This window comes from Perna viridis, chromosome 6, assembly GCF_037379345.1.
Source record: "Perna viridis isolate PV_CMFRI_1.1 ecotype Kerala chromosome 6, ASM3737934v1, whole genome shotgun sequence".
Lineage (NCBI taxonomy): Eukaryota > Metazoa > Mollusca > Bivalvia > Mytilida > Mytilidae > Perna > Perna viridis.
In genome coordinates, this window is record NC_142450.1 from 39,501,235 (window position 1) to 39,517,841 (window position 16,607).

The 16,607-nt window shown below is 32.9% G+C and overlaps 1 protein-coding gene and 1 long non-coding RNA gene across 2 annotated transcripts; both read right to left on the reverse strand.

Annotated features, from left to right (window-relative positions):
• Positions 1-384: 384 nt before the first annotated feature.
• LOC148614913 (ganglioside GM2 activator-like) lies at positions 385-3,974 on the reverse strand. The gene is made up of 4 exons (XM_088589425.1): positions 3,814-3,974; positions 3,324-3,531; positions 1,689-1,866; positions 385-544 (listed from the first exon to the last, which is right to left on the reverse strand). Exons 1-4 carry the CDS (start codon positions 3,902-3,904, stop codon positions 431-433), a joined length of 591 nt encoding a protein of 196 aa, XP_088445551.1. The 5' UTR covers positions 3,905-3,974; the 3' UTR covers positions 385-430.
• Positions 3,975-8,906: 4,932 nt separating this feature from the next.
• On the reverse strand, positions 8,907-15,734 carry LOC148614914 (uncharacterized). Its single transcript, XR_015923206.1, has 4 exons — positions 15,533-15,734; positions 13,255-13,371; positions 11,384-11,594; positions 8,907-9,061 (listed from the first exon to the last, which is right to left on the reverse strand). It is a non-coding gene; the product is annotated as an uncharacterized LOC148614914 (long non-coding RNA).
• Positions 15,735-16,607: the final 873 nt, after the last annotated feature.

Consider the following 16,607-nt stretch of genomic DNA (forward strand, 5'->3'; position numbering starts at 1 on the left):
CTGAGAGTAAATGTATAACGAAATGCACGGAACTGGTGAATAATTTATTAGAATCAAGTGTATGCTGTGGCCCACTTACCAATTGTACTGTATATAAGACATCAATTCATATTGATTTCCAATTTCATGTCATAATTTTCTAAAATAACATAAATAAGGGATGTGACCCAAAACAAACAGGCACACAAAAACAAAAAAGCAACAGAAATTCTCACACTAAAACGATTTTTTCAATAATATCTACAATTTGCCTATTAACAACGTTGCCCTAGTGTATAGTATAAAATAGATTTACCTAGATATATAGAGTATAAAATAGATTTACCTAGGCATATAGAGTATAAAATAGATTTACCTAGGCATATAGAGTATAAAATGAACCCATACGTTTAATGTTTTATTAAGATGTAGTCACCCGACCAATAAGTGTTCATCGTCGTCCACATAGAAATCCTGTGCATTTTGTTTTAATAGACAATTCAGCTGTGAAACAGCCAATCATTGCAGCTCCATCAAGTACTTCAACCCTGGCTCTAAAATCGCCCTAAAAGTAAATGAATCGTTATAAACTTTTCCATACCTTCAATTAAAAGAAGACAACACCGTATTGCATAAAACCATTATCAATAGATGATGAAGTTCCATATTTTTTTCCAGATTTTCAGTTTATTATATACTTTTATATTGTATTGAAGTTAACCCAGTAATATGTCAGTATAATACATATTTTCCCTCTGTTTTATTTAATTTGTAACTGTCAGATATTTATAATTGTATGTAAATGTTATGTAGAAGTATGTGGATTTGAATAAAACATATTCTATTGCAGATGGTTTGAAGTGAAATCGAACAACATATCATTCATCGTAATTAAAAGATTTTAACGCCATTGACTTCTTACCGGATTAACGACGATGTTTTTTTTTTTTGGTTATCGTTACATTATAAATAAAGGGATATAATAAGAATTGTTAATAATATGAGTATATATAGGTGGCATGAGGGTTTAACTGACTACCCATATGGGTCTCACATGGACGACTAAAATTTTGTGGGCTTTAAATAGACTACTACAGACATTATATTTATTATATATGGAAATGCGGAAAACAATTTAACGTCCTCAGGTCTCATGGACGGTTGTGTAAATAACGGACAGACGGTCCTTAGCGTCATTGACTACTCTTCAGGTATCGCACAAACGAATGTGGCTACTACTAATGGTTTTTAAACGCCCTTGACTACTCCAACGAGTCTCGCACGCATTGTGTGATATGATGATTGTTTGTTTTTTACGGTCTTGACTATCCTTACGAATCTCGCACGACCACCTCTTAAGGAGGTCCTGTTAGTAAATGTCTGTTAGTAGTTGGAGGTATCTGAGCCCAGCCTTCGGGATACCTGACCGAAGAACTCAGAGTATGTCCTACTAGGCTGCTCTGTTGACGCTCTGGCCTACTCCCAGACCCCACATTGATCAGAGAGCGTTTTCCCACTCTAACTATTTCAGAGTAGGTCAACGTGTGATTGCAACGGAATACACCTTAACACCAATAAAATAGTGATTGTTGAATTCGATGAAGAAACAGTTTAAGTATTTAACAAAGTCATACATTAATTCAACAGTCAATAGAGCCTTGTTTTTTCACAATAGGCCTTTCTATGTGACTGACCAATACAATACTTACAGTAGCCAAGAAACTCCAGGCATCAGGAATGGAATTAACTGTGATGTCAGAGGGTTTAACATTAAGGGACACTGGGTTAAATGGGCATGTACAAGACAGACCATTGTCGGCGAAGGCTTGGGGACAAGTGTGGTTACTGGCAAACTGCTGCAAAAACTCACATGGGTCGTCGTATATACTGTAAAAATAAGTTTTCCTAACTTGCTAATAAGTAATCGACCATATAAATGAATAATGATGCATTCAATTGTCTACGATTGATACATTCCTAGTCTCTTTATTTATTGTTAGAGGAGAAAACAGTAAAACTACGAAGTGGTTAACCTTTTAAAGACCTTTTCAGAATAATAATAGTATTGTTTGGATAATTTTTTTCTATTGTCGATCATGCAGTCCAGCATAAAATAAGGGTGGATCTAACGTAAGTCCCCCCTAAAACTGGAAAGCAATGATCTTTTTCATTGAATCTTGATTTTTCACACATTCTTCCAAAAAATATTGAATCGCCTCGCTTCGCTCGACCTTAGATTCTAAAAACACCCCTATCCTGAAATCCTGGATTCACCTTGTCATGCCTTACCTATACAATAAATAGTTTAATATGTGTTCGAAACATGATATTAAAAAGTGATGAATCAAATATGGAAGCTATCTTGTGTAAATTGCCATTTTTTTCATGTCGAAATCAATTTTAGTAGTCACTCAGGCTTTGTGGTGACCTCGTATGCAAGAATGTTAAGCAAACATGTATGTCTTCTTAATTTACACTAATATACAAACATCGTTTCCTATTAACAGTTATAACAAGTACTATCTTTTAAAAAAGATAGCCGACGCAGTAAAATTTTACTTCTAAGTTTCTACATTTCTTTCAAAAAAATAACACATGGCACGCAATTTCAAATTTTCGATACAGTTCTTTCGGACGAGATTTCCAATTTTCTATACATTTTTTTTAACGCCACTAAGTTATCAGTATTTGGCCAATCGGAAAACAGAATTGCTATCAGGTGACTTGCGTTTCCATAGAAGAGCGTCCTCAAGGTCAAAGGGTAAAAAGCAAAATTATACCGACTGCGTCGGAAAAATTACAAAGCTAATAGAAGACGATTGAGCACAAAACACAAGACCAACAAATTCATCAGTCAAATAGTTATCTATACGTATTCCAGATATCGTTTGGAACCATTACGAATGTTAAACAGTAAATCAAGCACATAGATCATTCTTTAGACCCCTACACTCCATAGAAATACCATACGTAGATTGAAGTTGTAATGACTGAATGAACCGAGTGGGCTTCACTGGTGTTCCAGCTTTGTCGTTTCGTTCACGACTTAAAAAGGATCCCTTATTATATTTTACTATGATAAAAACTAAGATTATAATGATGTGCTGAATCTAAAAATGTATTTATGATACATATCCTCAGAAATTTTAAACGCACTACCATGTAATATAATTTGATTTTTGAACAAATTGTAAATTTGAATGAAATCAGGTATCGTCCTGAATAAGCTTTGAAAAACCCAACACACCTTTACTTAGACCGTAAGTTGTAAAAGCTTTGAAATAGCGAATCTCTCGTAGTTCTGATTGAAGTTAAAAAATAAATACAAGAAAAACTTGAATTACCATGTTCCTACTTTCTTTGCACATGGAACGGCATGCCAATGACCAAGAAGTTTCTTGTCCATTGTGACATTCAATCTATAATGAGAGTTCACGGCCAGTTGATGGGCTATGTTTCCAATAATAGTGACGGTAGCTGTTCCCGGGAGTACCAAAGGTTTTGGAGAAACATCAAAAGTGGTCATTTCGATGACTCTGGTCTTTGGGTCGGCTACAAATTGAAGGTCTATACAGTTTTTTTTAATGAACTTCAAGAAATATAAAGGTTTGAATAAGGACAACTCCATAATCCACGTTACTATCTGTTTCAAGTAACAAAATACTTGAAACAATGAAATTACGATGGTATTTGAGACATGTTAAGATTCATAAAGTGTTAAGATATGATAAAGAATATGGAATCACCGAGAACAGTAAGAATAGAAAATATGAAAACATGTTTCTTAACGTCTCTCAATATAAAAATAGAAACTTTTACTAAAAGTATACATACAACAATCTGACCATTTCCATGTGTGTGCGTTCAAAAAACAGAGGCTAGGAGCTACTAAAGCCAGGCATAGAACGGTACAGAACGACTTCATTTTGGTTGATATGTGACCACGTCGGCTGCCACGAACGAAATAAAGTACTATTGTTATCTATGTCATGCCATAGACCGTACTGATTACACTTGCCAGCTAGAACCACGATGGTCATGCCATAATCGTTCTACATTGTATTCTTACTCCTTAAATCGAATTATAATTAATACTTCTCATTTAAGTAGTTATTTACACGCATTTCATTGAAAGTACTATTCTTAGAAACCACACATGTAAGACATGCACCATTTTAAATTTAGGATATGTCAAATTGGCAGTTATAGTACATTTATGGCTATCTTTCTAAGAATCAGTGGTATATGTTTGTGTAAAGTAGACCTAGTATTGTAAGTCACATCCGAGTATTTTCCTGGCATTCATTGAAATCGGCACGGAATGTGGATTGACATGGATAACCTATACAATTTTTATGGTCATTACAAACAATATACCTACACAATTTTTCCTGAGTTTACTTTGGTTTACAGAATGAATTAAATTATTTTGCGAATAATATTTCGCTCACACACAAAAATATCTGCGAAATTTTATACTATCATAAATAAAAATATAGCACAAGTTAAAAGTTAAACATTGTTAAAGGCTAAAATAGCCCCTCCTGGATCCGTTCCGCCCCTACATGACCACTAATGCAATCAAACGATCTTAGATAGCTTACAAGTGAAGGATCACAGAATGGCGCGACCAATGAAGAAAAAATTCAATGAGTTCAAAAGAGGATCTGCCATGGGATTAAAAAAGGATCTGTAGAGGGATTCAAAAGAGGATCTGTCAATGGATTCAAAAGAGGATCTGCAAAGGGATTCAAAAGAGGATCTGTCAAGGGATTCAAAGAAGGGTCTACCAAGACTTCAACTGAAGAATCTTGAAGAGATTCAAAAGACTATCTATTCAAGGATTATAAAGCGGATCTATCAAAAACCTAAAAGGGAGATAGCGAGGGTTTCTTTAAAAGATCTTCCAAAACAGCTAAGAGAGGATCGATCAAGGGTTTCAAGTGATTCTGAGATTGGTATATCAAAACATGTAAAAGTGAATTTACCTAAGAATAAAAAGAGTATCTATCAAGAGTTCCACTGTAGGATCTATCAATAGATTCAATGAAAAAAAACTTTCAAGTGATTCAAAAGATGATCTATCAAAGGATTCACAAGACGATTTATCGAAATAGTTCTAGCAAATATACATTATATCAAAGTATTCAAAGAGGGATCTATCAAGGAAATTCAAGAATAACCTACCGAAAAATTTAAAGAAGGGTCTATCAAGGCAAATCAAGAGATTTAAACGATGATCAAAAGGATTCAAAGATGCACATCCGTCAACAGCTTAAAAATTATTCATCGAAGTTTTCAAGCATAAATCAATCTAAATATCCAGGGATTTTTTTCGGAACTAAGAGAAGATCTAGTATAAGGAATTCATAGAAGAAACTATTTGGGGTTCTAAAACCTGATATATTAGTAGTACTGACGTCCATCATATGATTCAAACGAGAATATATCAAACGGTCTAAGACAGGATCGATCATGTGATTCAAAGAAGGATCTAGCAAGGCTCTATTATATTTTAAGTAGCAATTTTGTTTTAAATCAGACAAAAGGAGATTTATGCATGTTATAAACCCATCAAAATCAATTATATTTCTTGTTTAGAAACAGTTATAGACCACATTACCAGTCATATTTTTTCATTTGGGTGTTTTTTTCATTCATAAAATTTATATAGATTGTACATAAAATTAGCTTTTTACAACAGTTATCGTTCTTGATTTGATTGATTTTAGTGGGAGGTTAAAGTTTAGTTTTCTCAAAAGTACAGATCTAAATACAGAAAGGATTATTGTCACGTAAAATATAACATTTGAAGATCAAAAAAGCATTGTTTGTTCGATGGGTTTTCTAAACCATAAATCAGCTTACCATAGGCAGTATCTAAATTTTATATGGACTGGTACTTAAAGGATCTAAATGGGGTTCTACCAAAGGCATTTAGAGGATCTTCAATGTTTTTAAACAAGAATGAACATAAGATCTAAGACATGAAATACCAATGGGACTATGAAAGTATGAAAACAGTATGATCTACTAAGGGATTAAAAAAAGTATCAAAGAATTCAAGAACAAATAATATGATATATAATTATACAAAGGGATTGAAGAAAAAACCTACCTAAAGATCTACCAAGGTTTTCAAAGTACTTTATGTACTTTTCAATGGATGCAAATGAATAATCTGTGAAGGGATTAAAAATGGCATCTTTCAAATGATACGAAAGAAGATCTTCCAAAGTATCGGTATTTAAAGAAGGAACTGCCAAAGAACGCAACACAAGAGGATCTATCAAGGATTTATCAAGGGATTCAAATGATCTATCAAATCAGAATCTATTGATGAAATGAATAAATAATCTATCAAGAGGTCTATTGTGGATCTACCAATGGATTTATCAAGGGATTCAAATGATCTATCAAATCAGGATCTATTGATGAAATGAATAAATAATCTATCAAGAGGTCTATTGTGGATCTATCAAGGATTTATCAAGGGATTCAAATGATCTATCAAATCAGGATCTATTGATGAAATGAATAAATAATCTATCAAGAGGTCTATTGTGGATCTACCAATGGATTTATCAAGGGATTCAAATGACCTATCGAATCAGGATATATTGATGAAATGAATAAATAATCTATCAAGAGGTCTATTGTGGATCTACCAATGGATTTATCAAGGGATTCAAATGATCTATCGAATCAGGATCTATTGATGAAATGAATAAATAATCTATCAAGAGGTCTTTTGTGGATCTACCAATGGATTTATCAAGGGATTCAAATGACCTATCGAATCAGGATCTATTGATGAAATGAATAAATAATCTATCAAGAGGTCTTTTGTGGATCTACCAATGGATTTATCTAGGGATTCAAATGACCTATCAAATCAGGATCTATCGATGAAATGAATAAATAATCTATCAAGAGGTCTATTGTGGAACTACCAATGGATTTAAGGGGATTCAGAAGGCGATGAAACATCTACAAATTTAAGGGATCGAAAGAACGAAATACGAAGGGGTTCAAAGAACGATCTTTACATAATTTATCTTGGAAGCTGTAGCAAAGGATTAATATTGAATCTGTAATAGGATGCAGGCAAGAGAAAATATTTTTAGGTTTAAGCATAAATTGTATCCTTCAATAAAGTATTCTATATTAATATTTCATAAATGTTATGTCCAGTAACAAATCATTTGCGTTGAATTTATACATTGAAATTATGCCCTCATCACTTTCAACTTACGATACATTAAATGCCAAAAAAAAAAATCTAATCGGACATTTTTTTTTATCAAATGATATGACATACTATTTTACAGGAAGGAGCTTTTCGATGAATTTTTATCCTACCATTCTAAACCGTGGATGGGAGGATGAGAAAATAGTAAAACAACTTTAAAATAGTATTTCAAATTAGTAGAAGGAATACCCCTTCGGAATTAATAGAGAGAACTGATCTTATGACCTTGCCGTGTGGCCTGGTCATATAAAAGCCAATACCAGTCATTCGTTTATATTCCACTTTGTAGATGGGTCACTGCCGATAACTTTATGACAATTTGAGGAAATAAAGCTATATTGAGACTTAAACAAGTAAATCCAATGACTTTTTTCTGTAAAAAAGTGTATTTTTCAAAACCTTTTATTATGGAGATCCATGAAAAAAGATATATATTCTTTTCTATTTTAACATGAAAATCTGTAGCAATGGGAAAAATACAATAAAAAAAATATATCAGTTTTCATAACAAATTTTGGGTGCCTTCCCAAAATTAATTGTCAAAAAATAGGGTTTCTAAAATATAAATCAATATAAAACTGACAGGAAAATAAGCGGGCATGGTATAAATGTAAAAATAGAACACAAACAAAAAGTGTACCCTTTTGTGCTCATTTAATCATGATTTTAATTCTTAAAGTTCGTGCGAAATTTTGCATTTTTGTAAAACGGCCAGTTGGTGCAGGGAAGAGAACATAATCCGGCGAGGACCTGAATCTTTCCGGATAGATTAAAGCATGCATTTTACACCTCTTTATCTTCACAAGTATTGCATCTATTTATGTACGAATGCTCTACTACCCACAATCAACATTTCCACCAAGTTTCACCTTTTATTTTTAAGTTTAACAAAATTAGACCGGGTTAATTTTGTGCACGAAACAGTGCACCTCAATCCCATCTGTATAGTGCAACCTTACACTCTTCAGTTGGTGTACCTCAAAGACGGTTAAAGTGGGGAAATGCTCCCAAGCCGTTAGTAGGACATACTCTAACCGGGTTCTTTGGTCAGGTATCCCGAAGGCTGTTATCCTCTACCACCAACGACTAAAAACAGGTTTACAACAGAATGCCCATAAAAGGTGGCCATAAGAGACCTGAAAGTGTATTCAAAACCGTGTAAACCCCAATAGTAGTATCATCATCCTCCGAGTAGACAAGGGCGTGGAAAACATGTATTATTCATAAGTGGTGAAACGTTTTAAAGGGTTTTATGGTGTAGACACGTTGATTTTTATTAGTTTAATTATTAGGTTTTTCATTATATTTCATTTCTTTAAATTTGATCTGTTCCCTACAGTGGTCGCAGTTACTATATGCTTCATTGCATTTTGCATTTACTTCGCATTGTGCCTGAAATCTACTCATTCACTTTTATTTGTTAATATAAACGGAAGCCCGTTAGTACCATGTGAAGCTCTTTTTTTATCTTGTTATAACAACTTACTAACTTGTTATATCAACAAGTTATTATAACAACGAGTTTACCGAATGCCATTATTCCGTAAGGGCGAACAGGTCGTCGACCGCTCGATTCGTTCTCTTTATATCGCAATGAGTGTCCCTAGTATACTAACCAATCAATACCAAAAATATATATATATTTCGAAACAGTGTCTGTGATTTGTTACCGAAATTAAATAGCTCCAGATGCCAGATAAATTTATCATTTTGTTGAACTGGCACGTGTGGTCTGGTCTTGACGTAGTTGAAGAATTTCCCGCCAATTTGTCGACTTTATAACAACTGTTTCGAAACTGTTGGCTGAATGCACATACGTCATCGTATAAGCTAAAAAAAATATACGATCAAAAATCTTGCTAATAAATGACATAAATACAATTTAAAATGAATGAAAATGGCATATTAAGGAGTTCCAAACAGCAAATTACACAAATACAAATTGACATCATTTTTAAGTTACTTTGTTTTCTGATGTTGAATGTGATGTGTTGGTCAACTAAGGCAAGCCGTTGTGGAATTTATTCCCCATTTATTGATATTAATGAATATTTAATAACATGTTAATAAATATTTATCAACATGTGCATAAATGATTTATTGGTATCAATAACTAGATTAATTAGTAACATGTTGATAAATATTTATTAACTTGTTGATATATCGTACAATTTATTGATATCAATAAATAATTATTAACATGTTAATAAATATTTATTAACGTGTTGATAAATCATTTATTGAAATCAATATTTATTATTAACTTGTGAATAAATTATTTATTGATATCAATAATTAACCCTTAATATCAATAATTTATTTATTGAGATCAATAAATGATTTATTGATATTAAAAAAAAGGTATAAATTCCACAACGACTTGCCATAGTCAACGCTGTTTTTGAAATGTGCAATGTAATCACAATACGAATAACGTTTTTATTTACAATCATATTAAATGAAAGTGTCCATCGCCAAGGTCTATTGCATGGCGTTGTGGAATTTGATCCATTTTTATTGATAACAATAAGTTAATTATTGATATCGTCATTTATTTATATAATTAAATGTGACATATTTATCAAGACGTTAATAATAATTATTGATATCAATAAATGAATAATTAACACTTGTTAATAATTAATAATTGATATAAAAGAAATAAACAATATAATAATTAATACGATAATAAACTTTTACAATATATATGATAAATCATTTATTGACATCAATAAAAAGATGAATTATAAACGTTTGATAAAGAGGGTACCACAATAGGTGGTTAAATCCTTGTCACAGATACGTTTATACGTCATCATTTTCTTACAAATCAATGGAAAATAATTGATATACCTTAAGTTTTTAAATGTATTAACAAAATGCTTCACATTTAATTTACTAATAACAGTGTAAAGTCAACTGCCTGGTATGGGGTGTAATTTTGATTAACAATAGGGTTACTACCCCGTTGCGTGACGTAGAAGTGACGATGGTCCAAACGGGAGGTCCGTTTGACATCGAAACTGGATAGTGCACAATATTCTTGCTTTAGGCAGCGACCTTTTATTCGGTGGGAAGGGAGGTATTTTTATTGATAGTTCAGCAGCAACCGAAATCAACATTTTTATTTGAAAATCTGCCTTGTTAAGAAATGGGGAAAATATATGATAAACATTTTTATTTATTTCAAAGAATGAGTAAAAATTTTTTATCCCCAAAATTTGGAACAGTACGCCAACATTGGATGTTACCTAGCAACAGTCAAAGAAGTTTGCATTGAAATTCAATGAGTAATGGATATACCATCCTCCCTAGTCAGGGCTTTGAGTCCACCCTCGCTCCCTCAAACCCCTGACATCACTCATTCATATTTAGCGGGTATCGTCCAGCCAATTCCGATTGGTTGCTTCTCCGGCTGCGAAGCACCAATGAAAATCGATTTAACATAAAATGTCTGTGGAAAGGTAAACAATAATACGAGGTAATGGACCGATATAGTAACTGAAAGTTATAAGATGTCACAAATAATGCAATATGAGCAAAAATGATAACTGCAGATTCTGTTTAGAGTCTTTACTGAAAAAAAATGATGTTATGTGTAGCCATTGTGTAGGTTATATCGAAGAGTTTCTATTACGAGTGATTTGATTGGAATTTGGATCCGGGTTAAAGTTAAGTAACTCACTAGATGGCGCTGAACGATACCCGCTAAATATGAATGAGTGATGTCAGGGGTTTGAGTGAGCGAGGGTGGACTCAAAACCCTGACTTGGGAGGATGCGGATATATGGAAAGTGCTATCTTTTTCAACTTCTGTGTTATTTACAAATCAACCTGATAATAAATATTTATTCTCATGTCAGTAGATATCTACTCACTTGTTATTTAATATTGATATCAATAAATGAAGAATAAATTCTCAAACGATTTGTCATAAATTAGGTAATCCACATCACGATGCGTTATAAAGACAATTTACAGAAAGAAAATTCTTTAAAATTCGATTTTAATTATATATCTGATGAGTTAAAGATGACATGTATTTCAATTTTTACATATCTAATTCAGTACATGTAAACCTATCACATGTTTACACATACATGTATTTAAACAAATTTAACGATACATTATTATAAAAATAAATCCAATTACCATGTTCCTAATCCGTTTATACATGGTACTGCGTGCCAATTGCAAAGAAGTTTTTTCTCCATGGTAACATTGAATCTCAAGTGTGAACTACAAGGAGGTATTTGACGTACAACATCCCCGGTCATGTCGATAGTGACATTTTTACCAGTGATGGTGGGTTTAAGAGATATGCCAAGCTTGATCACAGAGAAAACACGCGTCCTTGGGTCGGCTGGAAATAAAATTAGTGGTATTTAAACCCAACTCATAATGAGGAATAATAATAATAAATGAATATAATGACGACATAATTTTTGCGTGATATCTTATTCAATATATTAAAAAAAATATTATTAAGACTGTGTAGAAAAGGGACTTTATATTTTATTGTAAAGGAGCATATTTTCAAAAAGTACCCAAATGTCATCCTCCCAAGTCAGGGTTTTGAGTCCACCCTCGCTCCCTCAAACCCCTGACATTACTCATTCATATTTAGCGGTATCGTTCAGCGCCATCTAGTGAGTTACTTAAATTTAACCCGGATCCAAATTCCAATCAAATCACTCGTAATAGAAACTCTTCGATATAACTTACAAAATGGCTACACATAACGTCATTTTTCAGTAAAGACTCTAAACAGAATCTACAGTTATCATTTATGCTCGTATTGTATCATTTGTGACATCATACAACTTTCAGTTACTATATCGGAATTACCTGGTATTATTGTTTATCTTTCCACTATAATTTTATGTTAAATCGACTTTCATTGGTGCTTCGCAGCCGGAGAAGCAACCAATCGGAATTGGCTGGACGATACCCGCTAAATATGAATGAGTGATGTCAGGGGTTTGAGGGAGCGAGGGTGGACTCAAAAACCGGACTTAGGAGGATGTGAAATGTTAGATTATAAAAAAGTTGGCAAATGTAACAAGAAAATTCGCAAATGTAACGCACCGCCCTGAGGTCATATTTAGACACCCAAATCACAATATTATTTGAAATTAGAAAAAGTGCAAAAGTGATTAAGAAGTGTCAAACAAAAATAATAAAATTGTGTGTTCTATAAGTAAAATAATTTTTTTCTGTTTTTAAAGTGACCAGTTTAAAGGAAAAAAATCATTTGCAATTTGATTTTGTGAATGATGTCTGCTAGACTGTTTAGGAATTTTTTGGTTTATTTGTCATATATTGTGGTTTTTCAAAACAAGAAGGATTGGAAATGTAATTAATTACATTTTCAAAAGTATTTGACAAAAATTCCAAAGTAATTGAAAGTATTTGATTACTTTTAAAAGCATTTGAACCCATCCCTGGTCAGAAAAGCTTCAGAAAAAAGGTTACTACGACAAAGAAATAAGAAAATGGCACTTATTGGGGGGAAATGAACGAAAATAGTTCAGCGTTAATTTTATTTTTGAAAATATCCACTAGTCTTCAACGCATTTTTTCCATTTTTTTCTTCTTCATCATTCAATTCGTGTTTGGTAAGGTTCGTGAAAATTCGGATGTTCTTACACATTTCCACGCGAGCATTTTTCTCCTGTTTAAGAATATGACCGGCCCTTGAAAAAAAAATATAGCTCCGATTGTATTACGCAAACTGATGCTAAGCTGTCATATGCGCCAGTTTGATGTGCATTTGTTTACCTCACATATTCCCGCCATTCCTGTTATATTTTTGGAATTGTACAGATTATGAAATATGACCCCATGGCAACAAAACATGAAAAAAATACTTAACCCTAAAAAGTTATAACCAGATATAGCTAGAGTTGAAATTATTTAAAGTGAGTATACATGTTATATTTGTTCGTCTGCTAACTGGTCGGTGTTTTTTTTATCATATCGTTTGAACCAATCAATTCAAAGAAAAATACTAGTATACTTACAACAATCAGACAAATTCCGTGCTGTATGAATATTCGAAAAGCAGTAGATCTGAACTGTAAAAATTGCCAAGTAGAAAACGTAAATGAACTTCATTTTCATCGGTTTGGATTCCAAAGCTGCGAAAAAATACTGTATGTCATAAAAAATAAGATATTATCGTCAGGCCATTCACTGGCCAAAGTAATAAATCTATAATTTTTTAAGCAAGTTTTATATATTGTGTGTTTCCTGTTTGTATCGATTGGTTGTGAACTTTGTTCCTACCATGGTATTTTGCTGGAAATCTGTTTTTCACAAGCGTCCATACAAATCTGGATATAGACGAACAGTGCAAATAGGCCAAAATTACACTGATGTTTGGTGTACCAGTACAAGTGCTCAGAAAAAAATATGATGTCAAGATATCTGTTCTTTCAACTCTAATGCATAGCAGTGGTATTGTACAATGTGCCACTTTTAAGATTCTTGTGTTTTTGTCTGATTCAAGTATCCAAATAGCAAATAAGCTACTTTTGCCGACGGCCATTATATGGCCGAGTGGTCTAGGGCGCTGGACTTAGTGCAGGCGGTGTTGCCATAGATGTCACAGCGGTATGAGCTCGAGTCCCGCGGAGGGAACGACAAAAATTTGCTTCGCAAATTTGACAGTTCTAACATCGTTGGGAATTTTTCAGACCCTTCTATATAATATACACGTTATATAAGAAAATAGAATGTCAGTAATTTGGTTATTTAAATCTTAGTAAGTTCAAATTTGGCCACAATATCTATAATGAATATCAACACTATTTTTCACTGTATAGAATGTCAGTTTCTTACTTCTGGCTACAGAAAATATTTAACAATGTCAACACATTATTTAACAAAATTGAATTCAGTAAGTATGTTAAAGCTTAAGTAAGCTGTTGTTGTAGAAATATGAAACAGACTTGATACATGTAAGTATATCAGTACATATAACTACAAACATATCTATAGTACAATACTTGTCAACTTTAGGTTCAACCAGGCGCGTAGCTGCCGTTAGGCAAAAAAGCTTTTGCCTGCACTTAATTTTGCCATTTTTTTTATAGATAAAATACATCCAGGAGAGGCATAAATGATGCTCTAAAACGCCATCTCCGCGGAGCTTCGGGGGGGGGGGGGGAGTTAGCCCCCTGGACCTGCTGGGGGTCTTAAGCGGCCCCAGACCCCCTGCCGTAATTTTGCCTACACTTCAATTTGGCCTCAGCTACGCGCCTGTCAACCGTTTGTATCTTCAATAGTTGTTAGACATGGTTGGGGTAATTGAAATAGGTAATTGCAATTAATTACAACTAAATACATTTTTGAAAGTAATTAATTATATACTTTGAAAGTATATATATTGTGGTCGGTCAAAAAATTAAGTATTTGAAAAGTAATTAATTACATTTTCATAAGTATTTGAAAAAAAATAAATACATTTTACCAATCAAAGTGATTGCCATGTAATGTATTTGACAAAAATTCCAAAATAATAGAAAGTATTCAATTACTTTTAAAAGTATTTGAACCCATTCCTGTTGTAGGATTAAGACAATGATACGTATTATGCAAATATTCACCATATATAAACACGAACCAATGTAGAACTGTGAAACCTGTCTAAACTTTAGTTCCCTGTGGACTTTGGATTTTAAATGGGTTCAGTTCAGACAGGTGTTCACCAAAATTCAAAATATAATTGTAAAGGTGTCCGATTTAGACGTGTTTCGGATTCTTCGGGTTTTGTTTTAAATTCTACTAAATACTAAGCCATACATATATTATAAGACGCAACGCCTTAAACGTTATATGAATTAGCTGCATCTTGTAAATACATGCAAATAGGACCCCGTTGCTATATGTCTAATTACTAAAAAAAAATGGCCAAATTACCCATCTTTCCTTTGGTTTTGTCTTCTAAGTTCTTAATTTGTTCATATTGTAATATCTCTTGGTCCAACTTTCACTATAGTAATGATACATTATTGCATGAAACCAAGGTGCTTGACATTTGTTTTATATATTAGCCACCTTATCCAAGGGAAAAGCATACTACATGTTGAAGACCTAACAATGTTATGATATTTACTATCTCGGATTTACATTATATGCCTGTGCATTTATTGCCTTTAACCATATCCGTTCTTTATTTTGTTGTATAAATGTGGTCTAGCTGGGACATTGTGACTTAGGGCACCAAGATACAATCTCAGTATAAAGAGTCCCTTAATTAGTATCTAAAATCGGATATAGGAGTAAAAAAAATCTTACCGTTTTCAATCTTCGGACCAGCACCGCAATTTGAAAGAAAACCGACGATTTTTGATAAAACAATTCACTGATGACGGTTGCTACGTTAGAGACCCTATAAGGAAATCACAGAAAAATGAATAATTATTGACTCAAAGTTGTAGCTATTGTGTATTGGTGTATTGGTGAATCACGTAAGTAGGCGTGTTCATACTTTCTTCTGTCTTCTTTATCAGTTAGTTTACTAGAAAGAACTACAAAATCAAAGTAGTTTCTAAATGTAAAGAATTTTGTGTACACGGAAAGCAAGACAATTACGTCAGATATCAACAATTTATTTGATGCACAAAAAAGACTTTTTGAATTACATAATCTGGGATCGATTTGTCACTCGCAAAAAAAGCATAATCGTTCTTTACTCTTTTTTTTCTCACCATAATAAAAAGAGAAAAACAAGTATAGGCTTTAGCTAAAATTAATTCAAATAACTGATTACTATTTTACTGTAAAACAAAAAAAGCGAAATAAAACAGAATAAAACAATGAACATATTCAAGTGTACACCCCGCCAAGAAATGAACATGAACATATCCATAATAAAAGTCAAGTACTACAGCTTGATCGAGAATGGAGCATGTTAACGATCGTGAACCATTAATTAGAAGCTTTTCGGTTCATTTTTGTAACTTTTTCAACAATTACAGCAAAACTGAAACTTTAACAAACAAAGCAAAGGTGTCTGTAAAAATTATTACCATTTACAAAGGATATGTAGTAATGTTTAATTGATTTTAATAAATAGTTTGTCAGAAAATGTCAAAGGCAACACCTCGCCTTATCCATTTCATCATGGAAGTGAACACATTTTATTAAGTTTCTTCAATTACCTTAAATATTTTCGGTATGTTGACGTCCGTTTCTCTCGCTGGACAATGTGACGGGGTTTTAGTATACGTATACTATCTCAGTCATAGAAAAGAACAGACTTTTACCACACCTATTCCTGGGTATACGTAGATCAGTCATAGAAAAGAACTGACTTTTACCTCACCTATTCCAGGGTATATGTAGATCAGTTATAGAAAAGAACAGATTT